The sequence below is a fragment of the Heptranchias perlo genome, chromosome 44 (assembly GCF_035084215.1).
Source record: "Heptranchias perlo isolate sHepPer1 chromosome 44, sHepPer1.hap1, whole genome shotgun sequence".
Taxonomy (NCBI): domain Eukaryota; kingdom Metazoa; phylum Chordata; class Chondrichthyes; order Hexanchiformes; family Hexanchidae; genus Heptranchias; species Heptranchias perlo.
This window is the reverse complement of record NC_090368.1, coordinates 1,279,356-1,304,884: the sequence shown is the minus strand read 5'-3', so window position 1 is coordinate 1,304,884 and position 25,529 is coordinate 1,279,356. Positions and strand designations below refer to the sequence as shown.

The window sequence follows — 25,529 nt, the reverse complement described above, 5'->3', positions numbered from 1 at the left end:
ATCGGGGAATGGGGGATCGGGGAATGGGGGGATCGAGAGATCGGGGAATGGGGGGATCGAGAGATTGGGGAATGGGGGGATCGAGAGATCGGGAAATGGGGGATCGGGGAATGGGGGGATCGAGAGATCGGGGAATGGGGGGATCGAGAGATCGGGGAATCGGGGATCGAGAGATCGGGAAATGGGGGATCGGGGAATGGGGGGATCGAGAGATTGGGGAATGGGGGGATCGAGAGATCGGGGAATGGGGGGATCGAGAGATTGGGGAATGGGGGGATCGAGAGATCGGGGAATGGGGGGAGCGAGAGATCGGGGAATGGGGGGATCGAGAGATCGGGGAATGGGGGGGATCGAGAGATCGGGGAATGGGGGGATCGAGAGATCGGGGAATCGGGTGGGAAAGTGGAGTCGAGGTCGAAGATCAGCCGTGATGTGATTGAACGGGGTGGGGGGGGGAGCAGGATCGAGGGGCCGAATGGCCGATTCCTGTTCCTGATGTTTTCGCCCCGGGGCAGAAGTGGGGTTTGGGGGCGGGGTTACTGATGGGGGAGGGGCCAACCCGCGTCAGAGGGCGAGGGCGGGGCCAGTATCGGATGGGCGGAGCCACGATCCGGGGGGCGGGGATCGGACGCTCGAGAGCGGGAGAGGCTGAGGCGAAGAGCGGCTCCAACTGTCACTCCCACCCCCCGGCTCGGGGCCTGTCCCGGTCACCCACCCTCCCCCGGCCCGGGGCCTGTCCCCGTCACTCCCACCCCCCGGCTCGGGGCCTGTCCCGGTCACCCACCCTCCCCCGGCCCGGGGCCTGTCCCGGTCACCCACCCTCCCCCGGCCCGGGGCCTGTCCCCGTCACTCCCACCCCCCGGCTCGGGGCCTGTCCCGGTCACCCACCCTCCCCCGGCCCGGGGCCTGTCCCGGTCACCCACCCTCCCCCGGCCCGGGGCCTGTCCCCGTCACTCCCACCCCCCGGCCCGGGGCCTGTCCCGGTCACCCACCCTCCCCCGGCCCGGGGCCTGTCCCCGTCACTCCCACCCCCCGGCTCGGGGCCTGTCCCGGTCACCCACCCTCCCCCGGCCCGGGGCCTGAATTCCTGCCGCTTCTCCTCCTCCCTCCCCCGGGCCGACATGTCTCGTTACCCGGACGACGGCAACAACCCCTTCGAGGTAAGAGAGTTAAAGGGCCCCCCTGAGCGGGCATCAGTCCGACAGGGGGGTAGAGTTAGAGAGAGAGGGGGGCAGGAGTGAAGGGACCCCCGGGTGAGGGGGTGAAATGGGTCAGTACTGAGGGAGGGTCAGTACTGAGGGAGCGCCGCACTGTCGGAGGGTCAGTACTGAGGGAGCGCCGCACTGTCGGAGGGTCAGTACTGAGGGAGCGCCGCACTGTCGGAGGGTCAGTACTGAGGGAGCGCCGCACTGTCGGAGGGTCAGTACTGAGGGAGCGCCGCACTGTCGGAGGGTCAGTACTGAGGGAGCGCCGCACTGTCGGAGGGTCAGTACTGAGGGAGCGCCGCACTGTCGGAGGGTCAGTACTGAGGGAGCGCCGCACTGTCGGAGGGTCAGTACTGAGGGAGCGCCGCACTGTCGGAGGGTCAGTACTGAGGGAGCGCCGCACTGTCGGAGGGTCAGTACTGAGGGAGGGCCGCACTGTCGGAGGGTCAGTACTGAGGGAGCGCCGCGCTGTCGGAGGGTCAGTACTGAGGGAGGGCCGCGCTGTCGGAGGGTCAGTACTGAGGGAGCGCCGCACTGTCGGAGGGTCAGTACTGAGGGAGCGCCGCACTGTCGGAGGGTCAGTACTGAGGGAGCGCCGCACTGTCGGAGGGTCAGTACTGAGGGAGCGCCGCACTGTCGGAGGGTCAGTACTGAGGGAGCGCCGCACTGTCGGAGGGTCAGTACTGAGGGAGCGCCGCACTGTCAGAGGGTCAGTAATGAGGGAGCGCCGCACTGTCTGAGGGGCCGTGTTTCGGATGAGACGTTAAACCGAGGTTCCCTCTGCTCCTCTCGGGTGGGTGTAAAAGACCCCACGGCCACCATTGGAAGAGCAGGGGGGGGAGTTCTCCCCGGTGTCCTGGGGTCAATATTTATCACTCAACCAACATCACTAAAAACAGATGATCTGGTCATTATCACATTGCTGTTTGTGGGATCTTGCTGTGTACAAAGTAGCAGCCGCGTTTCCTACATTACAACAGCGACTGCACTTCAAAAAAAAAGTTCCTCATTGTCTGTAAAGCGCTGTGGGACGTCCTGAGGTGGTGAAAGGCCCGATAGAAATGCAAATTCTTTTTGAGGTGGGGCGGAGAGGTGGAAGAATGAGCTGCCATCACGATCGGATCAAAGCTGACAGGCTGAGAAGGGATAGGCCTATCGCTGGAAATAACTGAACACTTCCGGAGTGGGGAGAGGGGGTCGGTAACGAGGGGCATGGACTGCGGATCAGTACTGGAAGAGGAAGGCACGCTGGATTACTGGACTGGATTACATTTCCTCACCGGGCTTAGAGGGTTAAATTATGAGGCCAGGTTGCACAAACTTGGTTTGTATTCCCTCGAGTATAGAAGACTGAGGGGTGATGGGATCGAGGTGTTTAAAATGATAGAAAGGATCAGATAGAGAGAAACTATTAAATAGGTAGGTGGAGTCCATGAGAGGGGAGATTGGGCCATGGGTGGAGATTGAATGGGGGGGTAGAGGGGAGAGTACACGGGCAGTGGGGGGAGATTAAATGGATGGGTAGAGGGGAGAGTGTACACGGGCTGAGGGGGAGATTAAATGGATGGGTAGAGGGGAGAGTCTAAACGGGCTGCGGGGGGAGATTAAATGGATGGGTAGAGGGGAGAGTGTACACGGGCTGAGGGGGAGATTAAATGGATGGGTAGAGGGGAGAGTGTACACGGGCTGAGGGGGGAGATTAAATGGGTGGGGAGAGTGTACACGGGCTGCGGGGGGAGATTAAATGGGGGGGGAGAGTGTACACGGGCTGAGGGGGGAGATTAAATGGGTGGGGAGAGTGTACACGGGCTGCGGGGGGAGGGGAGAGTGTACACGGGCTGCGGGGGGAGGGGAGAGTGTACACGGGCTGCGGGGGGAGGGGAGAGTGTACACGGGCTGCGGGGGGAGGGGAGAGTGTACACGGGCTGCGGGGGGAGGGGAGAGTGTACACGGGCTGCGGGGGGAGGGGAGAGTGTACACGGGCTGCGGGGGGAGGGGAGAGTGTACACGGGCTGCGGGGGGAGGGGAGAGTGTACACGGGCTGCGGGGGGAGGGGGTTAATAGGTTGAACGTCCCCTTTTTTTGTTTTTTATAATCTTCCGGTTGAAATGTGGAAGATTGAGAATGTTCTGGAAGACAGTGTCATGGCGCCCCAGTATGGAGCAGTGACAGTGGGGCGGTCACTGTGAGCCTCTGATCGTGGTTCACCCCTGAGGGTGAAATGGAGGGGCAGAGAGAGTGGCAGGGTGGGGGAAAGCCTCCGTGGCTTGTTCCCCCCCCCCCCCCCCCAGGGGAGTGAGGCAGTAGTTTTGCTGCACGGCTACTTCTTCAAACTATTTCTCTGGAGAAAGTGACTGTATTTGGGCAGAACAATGAAAACTGGTGAAAGTAGAAACAGCAATGTGTTAGGCACATCCTGTCTCATGATCTCAATTATCTTCAGTTATTGACAAAAGTCGTGTTTAGTCCAGAAGCAAACAGAGCAGGAGATCTCTCTCTAATCCAGGGGTCACTGGACAGTGATCAGGAGCAGGAACCCTGGCTGATTCCCCCTCTCTCCAACCCAGGGGTCACTGGACAGTGATCAGGAGCAGGAACCCTGGCTGATTCCCCCTCTCTCCCAGGGGTCACTGGACAGGGATCAGGAGCAGGAACCCTGGCTGATTTCCCCTCTCTCTAACCCAGGGGTCACTGGACAGTGATCAGGAGCAGGAACCCTGGCTGATTCCCCCTCTCTCTAACCCAGGGGTCACTGGACAGTGATCAGGAGCAGGAACCCTGGCTGATTCCCCCTCTCTCCAACCCAGGGGTCAGTGGACAGTGATCAGGAGCAGGAACCCTGGCTGATTCCCCCTCTCTCTAACCCAGGGGTCACTGGACAGTGATCAGGAGCAGGAACCCTGGCTGATTCCCCCTCTCTCTAACCCAGGAGTCACTGGACAGTGATCAGGAGCAGGAACCCTGGCTGATTTCCCCTCTCTCCAACCCAGGGGTCACTGGACAGTGATCAGGAGCAGGAACCCTGGCTGATTTCCCCTCTCTCCAACCCAGGGGTCACTGGACAGTGATCAGGAGCAGGAACCCTGGCTGATTTCCCCTCTCTCCAACCCAGGGGTCAGTGGACAGTGATCAGGAGCAGGAATCCTGGCTGATTTCCCCCTCTCTCTAACCCAGGGGTCACTGGACAGTGATCAGGAGCAGGAACACTGGCTGATTTCCCCTCTCTCTAACCCAGGGGTCACTGGACAGTGATCAGGAGCAGGAACGCTGGCTGATTTCCCCTCTCTCTAACCCCAGGGGTCACTGGACAGTGATCAGGAGCAGGAACGCTGGCTGACTTCCCCTCCCCAACATGACACAGATGATTTGTGAGACTCCGTGCTTCCCCAGGCAGTGCAGCAACACATTGAGCAATGGAGACAAGTTTCATTTTGAACCCAAGGCGAAAGTGAGAGTGCTGATGTCATGCAGGCCGGCAGGAAGTTAATCACAAGCTGACCAAGACATTGTGTAACGGTCGAGACCTCGCTCACAGATACTTGCTGATTCAGCAGGTATTCCTTTCTCAAGCTCTGGGGTTCTCTGGAACCTCCTAGGTGCAGGGTGATGGGGTAAAACTCATGGAATCTGTGCACCAGAGGATCAGATGCAGGGCAGGTACAGGGTTAGGTACAGAGTAAAGCTCCCTCTACACTGTCCCATCAAACACTCCCAGGGCAGGTACAGGGTTAGATACAGAGTAAAGCTCCCTCTACACTGTCCCATCAAACACTCCCAGGGTCAGGTACAGGGTTAGATACAGAGTAAAGCTCCCTCTACACTGTCCCATCAAACACTCCCAGGGTCAGGTACAGGGTTAGATACAGAGTAAAGCTCCCTCTACACTGTCCCATCAAACACTCCCAGGGCAGGTACAGGGTTAGATACAGAGTAAAGCTCCCTCTACACTGTCCCATCAAACACTCCCAGGGCAGGTACAGGGTTAGATACAGAGTAAAGCTCCCTCTACACTGTCCCATCAAACACTCCCAGGGCAGGTACAGGGTTAGATACAGAGTAAAGCTCCCTCTACACTGTCTCATCAAACACTCCCAGGGCAGGTACAGGGTTAGATACAGAGTAAAGCTCCCTCTACACTGTCTCATCAAACACTCCCAGGGCAGGTACAGGGTTAGATACAGAGTAAAGCTCCCTCTACACTGTCCCATCAAACACTCCCAGGGCAGGTACAGGGTTAGATACAGAGTAAAGCTCCCTCTACACTGTCCCATCAAACACTCCCAGGGCAGGTACAGGGTTAGATACAGAGTAAAGCTCCCTCTACAGTCTCCCAGCCCCAGGACAGCACCTCGTACTTCACCAATTTGATGTTTAACTCATTCTGCGATGCCCGTCCTGCGCGCTTGCTAGTTCAGTACCACTTGGTACTAGGGGTTGGGGGGAGGTCTCTTGTACGCTCGGGCCCCCCACCCAATTTCACACGGACCCTTACAGCCAGGAGAAGGAGGAGACTTCTGTCTGGGTTAGTCCAGGAAAGGCCAGTGTTTAACCCACCAGGCTGTGTGAGGGGTTCCGACATCTCGACTGATTCAGCTGATCACCCACATTCTCCCCCCCCCCGCCCCCCCGGCATCCGTTTCTCGCTCATCGAGAAATGAAGAATTGAAATCGAGCAAACCACAGTTCTCCTGGGGGACACGAGCAGGCACAGCTGCTGCAGCGGGTACTGAGCTCAGTGTGGCCGTGAGTGCTGCTAAATACCAAACGGCCCACTTTACGCTGAATGCGAGGGTATAGGGTCGGTGTGGCAGTGACTCGGTGTGGCAGAGCAGTAGGGAAGTGTGTGGCTCCGGCCCTGGTCAGGGGCTGGCACCTGCAGGCCGTGGCTGCTAGTGACCCCCAGGAGAATTGTGGTTTGACTGTGTGAAGAGTAGGAGAGAGGATGCAGGAGGTAGTGGTATGGGGATATCAAGCTAGGGTGGGGTGGGGGGTTGTAGTCTGGGATGTGCAGTTTGTGGTAGGGTGGGGGTTGGGAAGGGATGGGGTGGGGGTGCAGTCTGGGGTGGGGGTGCAGTCTGGGGTGGGGGTGCAGTCTGGGGTGGGGGTGCAGTCTGGGGTGGGGGTGCAGTCTGGGGTGGGGGTGCGGGAAGGGGTGGGGGTGCGGGAAGGGGTGGGGGTGCGGGAAGGGGTGGGGGTGCGGGAAGGGGTGGGGGTGCGGGAAGGGGTGGGGGTGCGGGAAGGGGTGGGGGTGCGGGAAGGGGTGGGGGTGCGGGAAGGGGTGGGGGTGCGGGAAGGGGTGGGGGTGCGGGAAGGGGTGGGGGTGCAGTCTGGGGTGGGGGAGTGGGAAGGGGTGGGGTGGGGGAGTGGGAAGGGGTGGGGTGGGGGTGCAGTCTGGGGTGGGGTGGGGGTGCAGTCTGGGGTGGGGGAGTGGGAAGGGGTGGGGTGGGGGAGTGGGAAGGGGTGGGGTGGGGGTGCAGTCTGGGGTGGGGGAGTGGGAAGGGGTGGGGTGGGGGAGTGGGAAGGGGTGGGGTGGGGGTGCAGTCTGGGGTGGGGGAGTGGGAAGGGGTGGGGTGGGGGGTGCAGTCTGGGGTGGGGGAGTGGGGTGGGGGGTGCAGTCTGGGGTGGGGGAGTGGGGTGGGGTGGGGTGTGCAGTCTGGGGGAGTGGGGTGGGGTGGGGTGTGCAGTCTGGGGTGGGGGGGTGGGGTGGGGTGTGCAGTCTGGGGTGGGGGGGTGGGGTGGGGTGGGGTGTGCAGTCTGGGGTGGGGGAGTGGGGTGGGGTGGGGGTGCAGTCTGGGGTGGGGGAGTGGGAAGGGGTGGGGTGGGGGTGCAGTCTGGGGTGGGGGTGTGGGAAGGGGTGGGGTGGGGGTGCAGTCTGGGGTGGGGGAGTGGGGTGGGGTGGGGGTGCAGTCTGGGGTGGGGGAGTGGGAAGGGGTGGGGTGGGGGTGCAGTCTGGGGTGGGGGTGCAGTCTGGGGTGGGGGTGTGGGAAGGGGTGGGGTGGGGGTGCAGTCTGGGGTGGGGGTGTGGGAAGGGGTGGGGTGGGGGTGCAGTCTGGGGTGGGGGAGTGGGGTGGGGTGGGGGTGCAGTCTGGGGTCGGAGTGTGGGAAGGGGTGGGGGTGCAGTCTGGGGTGGGGGGCAGGATAATGGGAGCTGGTGTTGGGTCGAACTATTCCTCGCTGCCGATCTGTTACTTTGGTGCGTTTAATGAGTGCCGCGTGTGTGGTCTGTTTATAGGATCCAGCAGTGATTGAACACAGCACTGACCATCAGCAGCAGCCAGACCTGGGTCAGCTCTACAACCCCTTCGAGGGAAACAGAGGGGTGAGTGTAATCCAACCGCGCATATTAACCACTGATACTGCACTCTGTGAGAAAGGAACATGGAGACCTGAAACAACATGGCACTGAGTGGGTGGACACTCGAACCCCTCGATTAGATTCCCCCTGTAACTCACTCCCGGGTATGTTATTCTATATATAAACCCCCCCGAACCCCTCGATTAGATCCCAGCCTGTAACTCACTCCCGGGTATCTGTTATTCTATATATAAACCCCCCGAACCCCTCGATTAGATCCCAGCCTGTAACTCACTCCCGGGTATCTGTTATTCTATATATAAACCCCCCCTGAACCCCTCGATTAGATTCCAGCCTGTAACTCACTCCCGGGTATCTGTTATTCTATATATAAACCCCCGAACCCCTCGATTAGATTCCAGCCTGTAACTCACTCCCGGGTATCTGTTATTCTATATATAAACCCCCCCGAACCCCTCGATTAGATTCCAGCCTGTAACTCACTCCCGGGTATCTGTTATTCTATATATAAACCCCCCCGAACCCCTCGATTAGATTCCAGCCTGTAACTCACTCCCGGGTATCTGTTATTCTATATATAAACCCCCCCCGAACCCCTCGATTAGATTCCAGTCTGTAACTCACTCCCGGGTATCTGTTATTCTATATATAAACCCCCCGAACCCCTCGATTAGATTCCAGTCTGTAACTCACTCCCGGGTATCTGTTATTCTATATATAAACCCCCCGAACCCCTCGATTAGATTCCAGCCTGTAACTCACTCCCGGGTATCTGTTATTCTATATATAAACCACCCGAACCCCTCGATTAGATTCCAGCCTGGACTGAAATCTGAGGTGGAGCTGGGTTTTATAGAAGTGTGTTTGACAAGCCTTCCCCCAGTATTTCAGCCTAGGCGTTGACGTAAGCTATTTAACTACAAGGTGCATCACAGCTGAGCACAGTTCTGTCCTCATTGACTCCTGCCTGGAAGCATGTCAATGGATAGTGATCTGGAGCAGGAAGCCTGGCTGATTCTCCCTCTCTAGCCCAGGGGCCAATAGTAGCTGCTACTGTTTGCCTCGGATTAGTTAATTCAGCACGGAGACTCTGGGATATGAATCAGTGCCACGTCGGGCAGGCAAGGGAGCAGCCTCACCATCTGCTGTGAACAGAACTATTTGAGAGAGATTAGCTGATTCCTTTAAGTGTTTCCCCTGATGTGTTGTTGCCTGGGCTCTCCCTCTCTCTGCCTTTGCATGTTAATGTGCACACAGTGTGGAAAGCAGGGCTGCTTCTGTGTAGCCAGTGCCCTGCTACAGGCCGTGCCTGCTTTACATACGGTTACAGGCAGGATGTGTGGGTGTGACCTAAGCCAGGTGACACTCAGCTGCTTACATGTGTTTGCTGCATTAAGTTGAAAAACTCGAGAACATACAATCGGCAACTGGATTGTCCCCCTCGTGGGTGAGTGTCCACTGGGACTCGCGTCTGCGTAAAAAGCTGTTGTGTTTTTTATCGCAGTCTCTCTTTATTCTCTCCTTTCCCGAGGACGCTCTCACTGGGGCATGGGTTGCACGGGCGCTGACTGTTTTTCCCTCTCTTCTCCCCCACCCTTATGGCCATTCTTCATGCGTGAGCCTCAGAGGTGGGCGTCAGCCGGCAATTCATCTGTGTAGGGCATCACGGCCAAGCCCAATCCTGCTCCCCCCCCCCCCCCCCCCCCAATACAGAGGGGCCCAGTTTTAGCCCCAACTTCTGGCCAGAGGGAGAGCACCTAACCCGACACAGACTAGGGATGAAATGCGGCACTCAGAAATGATTAGGTAATTAAAAACCTTTTTGTTGAGGCTCTGCTGACTGGCACTGCAGTGCAAATGATTGTGTGCAGCTGCAATCATTTGCAAGTGGGGCTGAAATCGATAATAAAAGGACCGTCTTTCGGATGAGACGTTAAACCGAGGCCCCGTCTGCCCCCTCAGTTGGATGTTAAAGATTCCACGGCCACCATTGGAAGAAGAGCAGGGGGAGTTCTCCCCGGTGTCCTGGGCCAATATTTATCCCTCAACCAACATCACTGAAACAGATTATCTGGTCATTGCTGGTTTGTGGGATCTTGCTGTGCGCAAATTGTCTGCCACGTTTCCTACATTACAACAGTGACTACAATTGATAAAGGTACTTCATTGGCTATAAAGCACTTTGGGACATCCTGAGGTCATGAAGTCCTATATAAATGTAAGTCTTTCTGCTGTTTGAATTTATCTGGGTGTAGCCAGGATGAGATGGATGATGCAAGACTGTAGTCTTTTTTGAAATGATAAACCAGCAGCAGGCAGTGTCAGTCTTGTTACCACAGCTGGTTGAATTCTGTTGGGATCCAGGCTGAGAGTGAGGTGGCTGCGGAGGGAGCCACGAACTGGTGATCTAAAATAACAGCAACTTGTGTTTATACAGTGCCGTTAATGTGGTAAAACATCCCAAGGGGCTTCACAGGAGCATTATCAGACAAAAAATAGCACTGAACCACATACTGAACGTAAACATGATAGAGTTTTTTGATGAGATAACAGAGAGGGTCGATGAGTACAATGCAGTTGATGTGATGTATGTGGACTTTCAAAAGGCGTTTGATAAAGTGCCGCATAATAGGCTTGTCAATAAAATTGAAGCCCATGGAATAAAGGAGGCAGTAGGATACAGAATTGGCTAAGGGACAGGAAACATAGAGTAGTGGTGAATGGTTGTTTTTCGGACTGGAGGGAGGTGTACAGTGGTGTTCCCCAGGGGTCAGTGCTGGGACCACTGCTTTTCTTGATATATATTAATGACTTGGACTTGGGTGTACAGGGCACAATTTCAAAACTTGCAGATGACACAAAACATGGAAGGGTAGTGAACAGTGAGGAGGATGGTGATAGACTTCAAGAGGATATAGACAGGCTGGTGGAATGGGCGGACACGTGGCAGATGAAATTTAATTCTGAGAACTGTGAGGTGATACATTTCGGTAGGAAAAACGAGGAGAGGCAATATAAACTAAAGGGCACAATTCTAAAAGGGGTACAGGAACAGAGAGACCTGGGGGTATATGTACACAAATCATTGAAGGTGGCAGGGCAGATTGAGAAACTGTTCCCATTGGCAGAAGGGTCAAGAACCAGAGGACATAGATTTAAGGTGATTGGCAAAAGAACCAAAGGCGACATGAGGAAAAACTTTTTTACACAGCGAGTGGTTAGGATCTGGAATGTGCCGCCTGAAAGGGTGGTGGAAGCAGGGTCAATTGTAGCTTTCGAAAAGGAATTAGATAGGTACCTGAAGGAGAGAGGTTTGCAGGGCTACAGGGAAAGAGCGGGGAAGTGGGCCGAGCTGGATTGCTCTTGCAGGGAGCTGGTGCAGGCTCGATGGGCCAAATGGCCTCCTCCTGTGCCATGACCATTCTATGATTCTATAAGAGCAGGTGACCAAATGCTCGGTCAAAGAGGTGGGTTTTAAGGAGCATCTTAAAGGTGGAGAGGTTTAGGGAGGGAATTCCAGAGCTTAGGGCCTAGGCAGCTGAAGGCACGGCGATAAAATGGGGGATGTGCAAGAGGGCAGAATTGGAGGAGTGCAGAGATCTCAGAGGGTTGTGGGGCTGGAGGAGGTTACAGAGATAGGGAGTGGCGAGGGTCATGGAGGGATTTGAGCGTTTTAAAATCGAGGCGTTGCCGGACCAGGAGCCAATGTAGGTCAGTGAGCACAGGGGGTGATGGGTGAACGGGACTTGGTGTGAGTTAGGATACGGGACAGCAGAGTTTTGGATGAGCTCAGGCTTATGGAGGGTGGAAGATGGGAGGCCAGCCAGGAGAGCAAAGGGGGGAGAAAAAACAGGGAATAAGGAATCTCTCAAATGAAAAACTGGAGAAACGGAGCAGGTCCATCAGCTGGGAACAGGCAGCTTAATGTTTCGGGTCGAAACTCTCGGTCAGAACTATATAATGAGTATTGGACCTGTTTGTCTGAGAGAGACCGTCTCTAATCACTGCCCAACTCCCGGTTAATGGGACCTAACTCGCAACCGCAATCACCAGGAGTGAGAGAGGCTGCAAATTGAGACGGTGTTTGGTTCTGACAGGGAGATGGGCCGACTCGGGCCACCCTGATGGAGCCCCGCTCCAGGTGAGTGAGATCCGGATGGCTCTGAGTGTACAGGATCTGCCTGTCTGGGGTCCGGCTCCAGTTTGCTGGGATGCTGCAATACCGGCAGCCTGCCAGCAGAGGCCCTCAGTGAGGCTCCACCTGGTGGCAGAAGCGAGATGGTGCGATAAGCCTGTGGACAGACTGGGCACTGACTGGGCACGGGGGGTTTAACTGGAGTGGCGAGGCTTCGGACCCCTCACTTTCTTGCCCTTTGGGTGAGACATTAAAGCGAGCCTCTATCTGCCTGTGAATATTGAAGAGCCATCACCCCCAGAACACACACTCACCCGTCACTCATCGCGGGGCTGTGGGATGTTGCTGTGCACTGAGCCAGTCAGACCGGGTGGGTCCCAGATTCCGTCCCTGGGTTGTGCTGAGTTAGCCAGTCTCTGCTGGGGATAGGGGGTGGTCTCAGTGGGTTAGGGAGAGAGGAAATCCCTGCTCCTGATCCCTGTCCAAATCTGGAACACACTCCCCCACCTGGGGATCAATTGGAGCTTTCAGGGCTGAGATCAATAGATTTTAATTAGCTAAGAGTATCAGAGATATGGAGCAAAGGTGGATAGATGGAGATCAGATACAGATCAGCCATGGGGGAAGCAGGCTCGAGGGGCTGAATGGCCTCCTCTTGTTCCTTTTATTAAGAAGGGGGTTGGGGAGGAATGAATGGGGATATTATTATGGAGTGGTGCAGGATAAGGCTGCGATCGTCAGCCCCTCGGTCTGTTGCTGTGGGTGCGTGTGTGTGAGCTGTGACCCTGAGATCTATTACAGAACACGGACTGTACAGCTGGGCTGGTGGATTTGGAAGGATCAGCTCGCGCTGCGCTCCCTAACTGTACAGACACGGGTTCACCTTGCTACGTCAGGGTTTGTACTGAAAGGGCACTGACTATTTCATTCTGTCTTTCAGCCTCCCCCTGCGTACCAGGCTCCCTCCATCATGACGACCCCGCTGCCTCGGGCCCAGCCCCCAGAGCGACCCCCGGCACTGCCCGCCAGCCAGACTGTGAAGAAGCAGGGTCCATTGGAACAGAGGACGTATGGAACCCAGGTCTGCAGCTGAGAAACTCACTGCCTGTTATACCTCCTCCCTGGCAAGGCCCAGCTCCCACCCCTGGTCTGTATTGGAGTGGCTGATCTCAGTCAGGGCGTCTGTTAGCGGGGGGGGGTCCTGCCCCCAGATTGCTATCTGGTGACTCCTGCGTGCCAATCGACTGCGGGGGGCATCGCAGCCCAGTCCAACCCAGTCGTGATCCACTGCCACCTGCAGTATGTAGAGACTCGGAGCAGGACCCCTGTTGATAATCCCCTCTCCCCCGATCCACTCCCCTGGCTGCGATGCATGCGGAACAGAGATGGGACCTTCCCAATGTTTTTATAACGAGGCGCTGACTCTTCACGGGCTACGGGTTCTGATGACGCCGGCTGCCCTACCCTACCGTATCTCACCCCCTAGGACCATTCTGCATGTGTGAGCCCAGGCAGTGGGTAACGGCAAGCTATTCAACCACATAGGGCATCACAGCTGAACTGATCCTGCCCTGAGCTGACATGCACAGACCTACACCTTCCAGCAAGGGCATGGTGTGCTGGCTAATACTCTTCACCTCCCGCCCTCCCCCCAGTCAAGGGCACCGAGGCCATCGCAGTGTCCCCCTCCCCCCCAACTCGGCACAAACCAGGGGTGGCACCTGGGACTTTTGGATCTGTGTGGTTCAGTCCCACACCAGGCGGTGCCTTTGGGGAGGAGAGGAGGGGTGGAGGGGAGAAGTGTCATGTCAAATCCATGACTTGGCACTAAAGGATGTCCTGCAGCAACTCGCCAAGGCTTCTTCGACAGCACCTCCCAAACCCGCGACCTCCACCAGGGCAGCAGGTGCGTGGGAATACCGTCACCTGCACGTTCCCCTCCAAATCTCTCTCACCGTCACCTCCAAGGACATTACTCCCGACCTAACAGCACTGTGAGAACCTTCACCACACGGACTGCAGCGGTTCAAGAAGAAGGCCCCCCCCCCCGAGAATGATTGAATTATGGGCCGTGCGTTTGTTTATCGTGCCACAGTCCCACAACACTTCCATCATTCTGTAGCTGCTCGTCGCTGGCTCCCGGTCCGGCAATGTCTACAATTTAAAATTCCCGTCCTTGTGTTCAAATCTCTCCCTGGCCTCGCCCCCTCCCTATCTCTGTAACCTCCTCAAGCCCCACAACCCTCCGAGATCTCTGCGCTCCCCGATTTTAATCGCCCCACCGTTGGCGGCCGTGCCTTCAGCTGCCTGGGCCCTAAGCTCTGGAATTCCCTCCCTAAACCTCTCCGCTTCTCTCTCCTCCTTTAAGACGCTCCTTAAAACCTCCCTCTTTGACCAAGCTTTTGGTCACCTGTCCTAATATCTCCTTGTGCAGCTCGATGTCCGATTTTGTTTGATAATCGCTCCTGTGAAGCGCCTTGGGACGTTTTACTACGTTAAAGGCGCTGGATAAATACAAGTTGTTAAAGGTTTGATTTGGATTTTTACAGAAGCCCGCGACAGTTCTCACGGCTGACCTGCTGAGGCAGCAGGAGGAGCTGGAGAGGAAAGCTGCTGAATTGGACCGGAAGGAGCGGGAGCTGGAGAACGCTGCCATCTCGTCCAGCGGTGAGTACCGAGCGTCCGGCCTTGGACTCGTTTTTTGTTACAGGGGAAGATTGGAGCTGAGGCATATTGGGGCAGTGTAGAGGGAGCTTTACTCTGTATCTAACCCTGTACCTGCCCTGGGAGGGTTTGATGGGACAGTGTAGAGGGAGCTTTACTCTGTATCTAACCCTGTACCTGCCCTGGGAGTGTTTGATGGGACAGTGTAGAGGGAGCTTTACTCTGTATCTAACCCTGTACCTGCCCTGGGAGTGTTTAATGGGACAGTGTAGAGGGAGCTTTACTCTGTATCTAACCCTGTACCTGCCCTGGGAGTGTTTGACGGGACAGTGTAGAGGGAGCTTTACTCTGTATCTAACCCTGTACCTGCCCTGGGAGGGTTTGATGGGACAGTGTAGAGGGAGCTTTACTCTGTATCTAACCCTGTACCTGCCCTGGGAGGGTTTGACGGGACAGTGTAGAGGGAGCTTTACTCTGTATCTAACCCTGTACCTGCCCTGGGAGTGTTTAATGGGACAGTGTAGAGGGAGCTTTACTCTGTATCTAACCCTGTACCTGCCCTGGGAGGGTTTGACGGGACAGTGTAGAGGGAGCTTTACTCTGTATCTAACCCTGTACCTGCCCTGGGAGTGTTTGACGGGACAGTGTAGAGGGAGCTTTACTCTGTATCTAACCCTGTACCTGCCCTGGGAGTGTTTGACGGGACAGTGTAGAGGGAGCTTTACTCTGTATCTAACCCTGTACCTGCCCTGGGAGTGTTTGATGGGACAGTGTAGAGGGAGCTTTACTCTGTATCTAACCCTGTGCCTGCCCTGGGAGTGTTTAATGGGACAGTGTAGAGGGAGCTTTACTCTGTATCTAACCCTGTACCTGCCCTGGGAGTGTTTGACGGGACAGTGTAGAGGGAGCTTTACTCTGTATCTAACCCTGTACCTGCCCTGGGAGGGTTTGATGGGACAGTGTAGAGGGAGCTTTACTCTGTATCTAACCCTGTACCTGCCCTGGGAGTGTTTGATGGGACAGTGTAGAGGGAGCTTTACTCTGTATCTAACCCTGTACCTGCCCTGGGAGTGTTTGATGGGACAGTGTAGAGGGAGCTTTACTCTGTATCTAACCCTGTACCTGCCCTGGGAGTGTTTGATGGGACAGTGTAGAGGGAGCTTTACTCTGTATCTAATCTGAGGAAATAATTAGTGATTTGTCTTGTGTGTAGATGCAGATTAAAATTAATATTTTTTGATTCCAGCGACTGCGAATAACTGGCCTCCACTGCCCTCCTTCTGCCCAGTTAAACCCTGTTTCCATCATGACATCAAGACGGAGATTCCCCATGATGTTCAGAAGACTGTCACGGTGATGTACTACCTGTGGATGTGTGAGTACCAGCGAAACCACCAACATTAACCAGGTCCGCAGGCACTCAGAGCGAGCCTGAGGTACGGGACCCCGGAGTACGGTTCAGTGCTGAGCCCTGCCTCCCCCCCCCCCCCCAAAACAAAGCCCCTCGAGCCTGTTCCACCACTCAGTGGGATCACAGCTAATCTGTATCTTAACTCCATTTACCCGCCTTGGTTCCCTAACCCTCAATACCCTCGCCCAACAAATCTATCAATCTCAGTTTGTTTTTATTTCCAATTGACCCCCAGCCTCAGCAGCTTTTTGGGGGAGAGAGTTCCAGATTTCCACTCCCCTTTGTGTGAAGAAATGCTTCCTGACATCACCCCTGAACGGCCTGGCTCTAATTTTAAGGTTCTGCCCCCTTGTTCTGGACTCTCTCCCACCAGAGGAAATAGTTTCTCTCCATCGACCCTATCGAATCTTTTAATCATCTTAAACACCTCGATTGGATCACCCTCTATATTCGAGGGAATACAAGCCCAGTCTGTGCAACCTCTCCTCGTAATTTAACCCTTTTAGCACCGGTATCATTCTGGTGAATCTGCGCTGCACCCCCTCCAAGGCCGATATATCCTTCCTGAGGTGCGTTGCCCAGAACTGAACACAGTGTCTCCAGACGGGGTCTGACCAGAGCTTTATATAACTGGAACATAACTTCCCTCCCCTTTGTATTCCAGGCCTCTTGAGATAAAGGCCAACATTCCACTGGCCTTTTGAATTGTATTTTGTCCCTGTCCACTAGTTTTTAGTGATTTCTGTACTTGGACCCCTAAATCTCTCTGCCCCTCCACAGTTCCCAGCTTCTTGCCATTTCGAAAATACTCTGATCTATCGATCTTTCTTCAGTGCAAAGTGGGTGGCCATCAGTCACTAACATCACTTTCTTCATCACCCGCCTCCCTCCTCTACAGCTCAAACCCTAATCCGTTCCTCTCACACCTCTAGGCTGGATTTCTCCAGCGCGCTCTCTCTCTCCTTGCCAGTCTCCCTGCCTCCAAACTCTGAGCCATCCAGCGCCCTGCATCTGGTGTCCTCGCCCGCACCCAGACTGTCAGCCTGTTTCCTCGTTTGGTTCCACCATCTCTCCGTGCCCAAAAGAAACAGCTTCACAGTCTTTGTCTTCACTCTCCAATCCCTCCCTGTCCTGGTTTCCTGCGCGAGGGTGTACCTGTACCCTTCGCTTCTCGTTCCCTACTCCACCATCAGGAGTCTCTCCTTCAGCCCCTGTAATCTCGCCCTCTGCTACTCAGCCGTGTCACCGGTTGCCTGAAGACCCTCATCCCAGGGGTCCTGCCCCTCTGCCTCGAGGGGAGGGGAATGTTGCTGTGATGTTCAGTTGTTCATTGGATCCCCCTGTGTCTGTGTCTCTCTCTCTCTCCACAGTGAGTTCGGGCGTTCTCTTCTTCAATCTCCTGGGCAGCCTCGCCTGGTTCACAGTTCACGTCGAAGCAGGAACTCACTTTGGCCTCTCCATCCTCTGGCTTCTCCTGTTCACCCCCTGCTCCTTTGTCTGTTGGTACAGGCCGATGTACAAGGCTTTCAGGTAGGTACCACCTGGTAGGAAGAACGGGGCCGACACCAGCCTGGCCTTTGGAGTGGAGAGTGCGAGGCCTTTCTACTGAGCATTGGGAGGGAACAAGCCAAAGCTCGACCTCAGTACGAGTACTGACCCCCTCCTCCCGGGGGCCCCCGGCCGATACTGACCCCCTCCCCCCTTCTCCCATTCCTGTTTTGGGGGTTCAGCGGGTGGGTGCTGTAAGGCAGGAGCGGGCCACTGGGCTGCTCTCTGATACCCCCAGTTCCAGAAGCTGAGTGCTGCAGCCTGGTGGAGCGAGGCTCCTGTGTTTCATTGTGTTGGGTTTAGTTTCTCTTCATCTGTTTGTGTTTCCTTTCTCCCCCGTTCAGGAGTGACAGCTCGTTCAATTTCTTCACCTTCTTCTTCATCTTCTTCGTCCAAGATATCCTCTTCGTTTTGGAGTCGGTGGGGATTCCAGGCTGGGGTTTCTGGTGAGTCGCTGCTTCCTCTCCTCAGCTGCGGGACCGTGTGGCTACATCATTATCTAACGATCGGTCAGTTCCCCCCCCCACCAACCGCCCTCCCCCCCCCACCCCAAAGACCCTGACTCGTGGGATGATCTGACATCCATGGGCACTGGTCACCACCTCGCCCCGTACCTGAGTGGCTGAGCCTGACCCTGTTCTGTCCAGCAGTGATCAGGAGCAGGAACCCTGGCTGATTCCCCCCTCTCTCTAACCCAGGGGTCTCTGGGCAGTGATCAGGAGCAGGAACCCTGGCTGATTTCCTCTCTCTCTAACCCAGGGGTCACTGGACAGTGATCAGGAGCAGGAACACTGGCTGATTCCCCCCTCTCTCTAACCCAGGGGTCACTGGACAGTGATCAGGAGCAGGAACCCTGGCTGATTCCCCCTCTCTAACCCAGGGGTCTCAGGACAGTGATCAGGAGCAGGAACCCTGGCTGATTGCCCATCTCGCTAACCCAGGGGCTACTGGACAGTGATCAGGAACAAGAACCTGATTTAAACAGAGTCTACGAACTACAGCAAACCAAACTCATGACTGAAACTGCAGCAACTTCTCCCGATAAAAGCAGGGTTATTTCTCTAGCGAATTGCAGTGAGTGGAGGATGGATACGTAATACAAATTATGTGCGGGGAATTACCCAATGATTGCCACTCTGGCCGGGACTTGCGGTGTCACGATATGCAGCCATAATATTAACCTTGGCGCAGTGCATGGGCGGAGACCGGGGGAGGGGAGGGGAGGGTCTGTTGTGCTCTCTAATTTGTTTGGTTTTTTTTTACTCCGATTTTCCTTTGCAGCGGCTGGATCTCCTCGCTGTCTGCGATGAAGACCAATGTAGGCGTGGCCGCTGTCATGCTGGTGGTCTCGGTTTTATTCACGGCCTCGGCAGTGATGGGGATCGTGATGCTGAAAAGGGTGAGTTAAGGTGTAGCTCAGGAGCAGGAACCCCCTGGTTACAGGCGCAGCGCCCCTGAGGCAGTATTTCTGACAGGAGTTAGTGGTACTGATAGGAACAGGAGGAGGCCATTCAGCCCCTCGAACCTGTTCCGCCATTCAGTTAGATCATGGCTGATCTGTATCTTAACCTCCATCTACCCGCCTTGGTTCTGTAACCCTCAATCCCCTCACCCAACAAAAATCGATCAATCTCAGTTTTGACATTTCCAATTGACCCCCGGCCTCAACAGCTTTTTGGGGGAGAGAGTTCCAGATTCCCACTCCCCTTTGTGTGAAATGCTTCCTGACATCACCCCTGAACGGCCTGGCTCTAATTTTAAGGTTCTGCCCCCCCTTGTTCTGGACTCTCTCCCACCAGAGGAAATAGTTTCTCTCCATCGACCCTATCGAATCCTTTAATCATCTTAAACACCTGGATTAGATCACCCTCTATACTCGAGGGAATACAAGCCCGGTCTGTGCGACCTGGCCTCGTAATTTAACCCTTTTAGTCCCGGTATCATTCTGGTGAATCTGCGCTGCACCCCCTCCAAGGCCGATCTATCCTTCCTGAGGTGCGGTGCCCAGAACTGAGTGCGGTATCTCCAGACGGGGTCTGACCAGAGCTCAGTACAGCTGGAACCAGATAAAATAGAGAAGATAAGTGTCTTCTTTCTTCTAATTTACTTGTCAAATTAACCGGGTAGGTTGTCATTGACTGCCACGTGTCACGGATGAATTAGTAGAGAGTGACTGGCCACCCACTTTAACCGGCTGCACTAACCGTTCTCCTCTCCTTGCTCCAGGTCCACTCTCTGTACCGGAGGACAGGTGCCAGCTTCCAGAAAGCGCAGGAGGAGCTGGCTGCTGGGGTCATGTCGAACCAAGCCGTGCGGAGCGCAGCGTCCAACGCAGCCAGCTCAGCCGCCCAGAGCGCCTTCCAGCGGAACTGAGCAGTGAGCCAGAGACCCCTCTCACCCCCAACATTTGCATCTTTGCTTCGTATATATATTAAAAAAAAAAGAGAGAAAGAGATTCCAAACTTTCAACAGGGGCGGGAGGGGGGGCCCGCACAGGCCAATCGGAAGCTGCGACTGCTGCTGAGGTTAAGGGTCGTGCTGAATGATTTGACAGCTGCATCATGGGTTTTTATTGTGTTTGTTGTTCCGACTTTGCACAGTCTTTGTTCCCGGTTGATAAACGGAGAGAAACTCCGCACAGTCGTCACTCCCAAGCTTACGGTTTGAACGCACTTTCATGCTTGATTTTTGGGTATTTCAAGTTAACCCGGGCTGCAGAAAATCAGCATTTATTTTTTTGTGTCTTCCCCGATTGGAAAGGCCATTGATGAATTGGGGGCCAACGAGCCCGGAATGAACTCAAGGCATCAGCTCAGCGGGTCTGTTCTGTGTTGAGGGGTTGGGAGACGCGGGATATTGGGAGATGAAGGCTCACTCAGTTCGTGATCCCGCCCCTGTCTCTGTCTTCCTGCTGCTGCCATTAAATTGCAGAGTTATTCCTCCATTATTGTATAAACAGAGAAGTCGGGGAGAGGGAGATCGCTGCACAGTGAGCACTGAACACCATATGAAGCTGTGGACTGATGGACTCGAGTTACTGTGTGGAAGGACATTTAGCCCAAAGCTCCGACTGCAGTCAGCTGAGCGCCGTGTCTGTTGTTTCCCAGTCGAGTTTTGGCCAGTCCCAGCACTGTTTCCCAGTAGAGTTTTGGCCAGTCCCAGCACTGTGTCCCAGTAGAGTTTTGGCCAGTCCCAGCACTGTGTCCCAGTAGAGTTTTGGCCAGTCCCAGCACTGTTTCCCAGTAGAGTTTTAGCCAATGCCAGCACTGTTTCCCAGTAGAATTTTTGCCAATGCCAGCACTGTTTCCCAGTCGAGTTTAAGCCAATGCCAGCACTGTGTCCCAGCACTGTGTCCCAGTAGAGCTTGAGCCAGTCCCAGCACTGTTTCCCAGCACTGTTTCCCAGTAGAGTTTGAGCCAGTCCCAGCACTGTTTCCCCAGTAGAGCTTGAGCCAGTCCCAGCACTGTTTCCCCAGTAGAGTTTGAGCCAGTCCCAGCACTGTTTCCCAGTAGAGTTTGAGCCAGTCCCAGCACTGTTTCCCCAGTAGAGTTTGAGCCAGTCCCAGCACTGTTTCCCCAGTAGAGTTTGAGCCAGTCCCAGCACTGTTTCCCAGTAGAGCTTGAGCCAGTCCCAGCACTGTTTCCCCAGTAGAGTTTGAGCCAGCACCATATGTTAGAAGAGTGTTGGACCTGATGAGTTCTCCAATAGGCAGTCATTAGATCTGATCCTCGCCAGAAGATACAGCTGTGTCGTGATTGGGTAGCGGCACGGAGACCTGAGTGTATGATTCCCCACAGGGTGAGTTTCCTAATCTCGACCGTGCCCATCATTGAAAGGAGGGAAGGGGAGAGGATCCTGTGATCGATGACCCAGCGGGATTGTCACATTGAGGTGTTCTTGCATGGCTCCCAGTGGCCTACTCCAATGGTGCACTGCTCCAGGCCTGGGGCAGTCACTCTTTGTGCCTTCACTGTAGCCTGGGGAATGGGTGGAGGAGTAAATGAAGGGAGGATGTAGGATGATTGAATGGGACGGGCTAGTTTAAGTTTGGTGCAGTACTGAAGTTTAGCCCTGGGGATATCCTCTCTATGCCTTGCTACCATCCTGCCCCATAATCTGATTCATGTCCAGTGTTGCTTGGCCCAAGGACATTTTTGAACCAGTTTCTCACTAGCATTTTCAATGAATTTCCTCGAGGTTTAAGCAGTTTTCTTACAAAGTTGGGAATTAATCATCTGGTTTTTATTTTATTCTTGGGTTGTGGGCGTCACTGATGAGACCGGGCTTTATTGTCCATCCCTAGTTGCATGCATCTGAGTGGTTTGCTAGGCCACTTGAGAGGGCAGTGCAGGACTGGAGACGCATAAAAGTCAGACCGCTTAGGGACACGCTCCCTATCTCTGTAACCCTCCGAGATCTCTGCACTCCTTCAATTCTGGCCTCTTGCCCATTCCCGATTCCCATCGCTCCACCATTGGCGGCCGTGCCTTCAGCTGCCTCGGCCCTAAGCTCTGGAATTCCCTCCCTAAACCCCTCCGCCTCCTCTCCTCAAAACTTACCTCTTTGACCAAACCTTTGGCCACCTGACCTAAAATCTCCTCCTTTGGCTCGGTGTCAGTTATTTTTGTTTGATAATCACTCCTGTGTTGCTCCTCGGGATGTTTTACTGATTAAAGATGCTATATAAACACAAGTTGTTGGTTTGTTGTTGTGAACCAGTTAGGTTTTCTCCGATGATCCCAACAGCTTCACTTTTACTGACCCCGGCTTTTTAATTCCAGATTTTAAAAACTGATTTCAAATTCTCAAACTGCCCGTGGTGGGATTTGTACTCGCGTCCTCTGGATTATTAGTCCGATAACATAACCACTACATCACCGTGCTTAGGTGTGCTCCAAGGAGTGTAGGTCCTTCCTCGTGGCCATCAGCCTTGTCAGGTAATTCGCGCTCGCCGTGCCAAGGCCGTAAGCTCGCGCTCCCTCTCTCCGCGCGCGTGGCCTGCCACCCAGTTTAATCCAGGGAACTATAGAGCGGTTAGCTTAACGTCGGTGGTGGGATCGATGCCAGAATATTTACTAAAAGATATAACATCTAGAGGCAGAGAATATAATAAATAGCACGGATTTCTAAAAGGAAGGTTGTGTTTAACCAACCTTAATGAATACTGTAAAGAAGCAACAGAAAGAGTAGGCAAGGATAATGCAGTGGATGTGGTTTGCATGGACTTTCAGAAGGCCCTCGATAAGGTGATAAAGGTCAGGGCGTGTGGGGTCAGGGAGTAGAATGGATCGAAAGATGGCTGCAAACAGAACGGAGGGTGGGAGCTAAAGGAAGTTTCTCGCACTGGCATATCGAGGGAAGTGGTGTCCCATGGGGACTGGGGGCCGGTCACTATATCCAGAAATGACCTGGACTCGGGAGTTGGAGGTGTGGTTTTTGCAGATGCTGATTCAGGGGTAGAGCTGCTCGTGTGGAGGGCTGCACCAAAATACAGCTTGCCTGAGCCTCGGTGGTGAGTGAGGATCACAGCCTCGCCTGATCCTGCCTTCACTCAATGTCCAGAACACGTGAAATCACCGGACAGCGATCAGGAAAGGAAACTCTGCCTGAATTTACCTCCTTAACTCAGGGCACTGAGGCCAATTGTAGCCCGACCTCCCCAGCCCTCTCTCCATCCCCTATCACCACTGCCCTGACACAGATCGGCTAAAAGCACAGATTAGGTCTGGTGTTCAGAAACTTTATTTAGAGAAAAAGGAGGTGCAAAGATAAAAGCTGACACAGTAAATCATGGAAATGTAAGTTTATTTTTTGTTATTGTGGCTATTTCCCGATTGGGATATTTATTGGTCCCTGGGAAGTGTCTCCCGATGTTGTTACCCGGACTCTCCTTAGTTTAATCGAGGCACACTCGTCAATCTGTAACTCCCGGGCGGTTTACAGGGGAAGTCTCTGCTTCAGAGATCACGGCCGATATCGGGCACCAAAGTCTGAGAAATGAACTGAGATGTAAACGAGGTGCGAGTTCCTTTCAGCAGGGCGCTGCTCAGTTCACCTTAAAAGACCTTAACCTCAATACAGACTCTGCCAGAGGTGGATCCAGCGTGGGAGGTCACATGTTACGGACAGATTTGCAGCCGGTGGTGGGAGGGGGGGGAGTAAGTGTGAGGCACCGACAGGTTTGGATAAGGTCACGGACTGGCAGAGCGTACTGTATTCACCCCCACCTGTGCTGCCCCCTCTGATATTTCACAGAACAAGAAATAATTTCAGACAGAGTGTCGATCATGCTGACCCTCCATTTTGCTGCAGCTCCCTCCCCTCCTCTCTCGGTCGTGGCTGCGGGTTCCTTCCGCCCTCCGACACCTCACCCTTGTGCCCGTTCTTCACGTGTGAGCCCAGGTGCCAACATGCTATTTGGCCACGGGGAGCATCACACCAATGCTGCCCTTACCTGATGTTTACTCGTAATATCTGGCATAGGTATCGCTGGAGGGTGATTCGGAGCAGGAATCCTGGCCTCTTACTTATTTTTTACCCTACCCCCCAGCCAGGGACGCTGAGGACAACTGTACTCGGTACCAGCGGCAAAGTGAGTGTCCAGCCAGGACTCTCGGGCTTGAAATTTATGTTTTCATGTGACCGTTCCTGTTTCGATGGAGACTGTACATTTTAAAGCACTGTACACAATTAAATTAAATGGAACCAGATCATCAGTCTCTCTTTGTACTGTCTCTGTCTCTCTGTGTCTGACTCTGTCTCCCCTCCCTGCCCTCCCCCCTCTCTCTATCTCTCTCTCTTGTGTGAGATGACTGCATCAAAATGAGGAGGACCTATCAGTCCCTCGAGGGAGGAGGGGGAGGGAGAGGAGGGAGAGGGAGGAGAGGGGGAGGAGGAGGAGAGGAGAGGGAGGAGAGGGAGGGGGGGTGGGGGAGGGGGAGGGGAGGAGAGGGAGAGGAGGAGGAGGGGGAGGGGGAGAGGGGGAGACACTGAACTCGATCCTCTGAAGAGGATGATGATAATTAGTCATCTCGATAAGGGAACTGAGAGCTTGTTCACAGCTCCCCCAACAATGATCTTGCTGAGTGAAGGAGGTGACCAGTTAATGGGCTGTTAGATAGTGAGGAGGCAGAGAGAGAGCTTCAGTTAATGGAGCTGGAGATGGAGGGGATGGTCACTGGGGAGTCTGAGCCCATTTACATCTCACATCCGGCACTCTCTGCCCAACCATTCTTATTTTCAGGGATTGTTTTATTCAGAGCTCCCGACTCCTGTTCCAGCTGGTCAGCCTGTCTCCCACCCCGTCCCCGTCCCCCACCCAGTCCCCACCCCCACCCAGTCCCCTGCCCCCACTCCCGCACGGCCTATTCTTCCCCACCCCCCCCCCACAGGGCCCGTTTCCCTCCGTCCCAACCCTCTCGTGGGCTCTGTCTGTGTTCCCCTCCTCTCTCTCTCTATACCTCTCTCCCTCTCTCGATACCTCTCCCCCTCTCTCTCTCTCTATACCCCCTCTCTCTATACCCCCCCCTCTCTCTATACCCCCCCCCTCTCTCTATACCCCCCCCTCTCTCTATACCCCCCCCTCTCTCTATACCCCCCCCTCTCTCTATACCCCCCCCTCTCTCTATACCCCCCTCTCTCTCTATACCCCCTCTCTATTGCCTCTCTCTATACCCCCCCTCTCTCTCTATACCCCCCTCTCTCTCTATACCCCCCTCTCTCTCGATTCCCCCTCTCTATTCCCTCTCTCTATACCCCCCTCTCTCTCTATACCCCCCTCTCTCTCGATTCCCCCTCTCTATTCCCTCTCTCTAAACCCCCCTCTCTCTCTATACCCCCTCTCTCTATACCCCCCCTCTCTCTATACCCCCCCCTCTCTCTATACCCCCTCTCTCTCTATACCCCCCTCTCTCTCTATACCCCCTCTCTATTGCCTCTCTCTATACCCCCCCTCTCTCTCTATACCCCCCTCTCTCTCTATACCCCCCTCTCTCTCGATTCCCCCTCTCTATTCCCTCTCTCTATACCCCCCTCTCTCTCGATTCCCCCTCTCTATTCCTCTCTCTATACCCCCCTCTCTCTCTATACCCCTCTCTCTCTATACCCCCCTCTCTCTCTATACCCCTCTCTCTCTCTCTCTATACCCCTCTCTCTCTCTATACCCCTCTCTCTCTCTATACCCCTCTCTCTCTCTATACCCCTCTCTCTCTCTATACCCCTCTCTCTCTCTATACCCTCTCTCTCTCTCTA

At 54.8% G+C, this 25,529-nt stretch overlaps 1 protein-coding gene across 1 annotated transcript; it reads left to right on the top strand.

The window, feature by feature from the left end:
• Positions 1-582: 582 nt before the first annotated feature.
• LOC137306566 (secretory carrier-associated membrane protein 3-like) lies at positions 583-21,972 on the top strand. Its single transcript, XM_067975849.1, has 9 exons — positions 583-1,160; positions 7,438-7,524; positions 12,597-12,737; positions 14,206-14,323; positions 15,567-15,695; positions 17,102-17,261; positions 17,624-17,725; positions 18,561-18,678; positions 19,506-21,972. The coding sequence occupies exons 1-9, from the start codon at positions 594-596 to the stop codon at positions 19,650-19,652; spliced, it is 1,569 nt and encodes a 522-aa protein (XP_067831950.1). The 5' UTR covers positions 583-593; the 3' UTR covers positions 19,653-21,972.
• Positions 21,973-25,529: the final 3,557 nt, after the last annotated feature.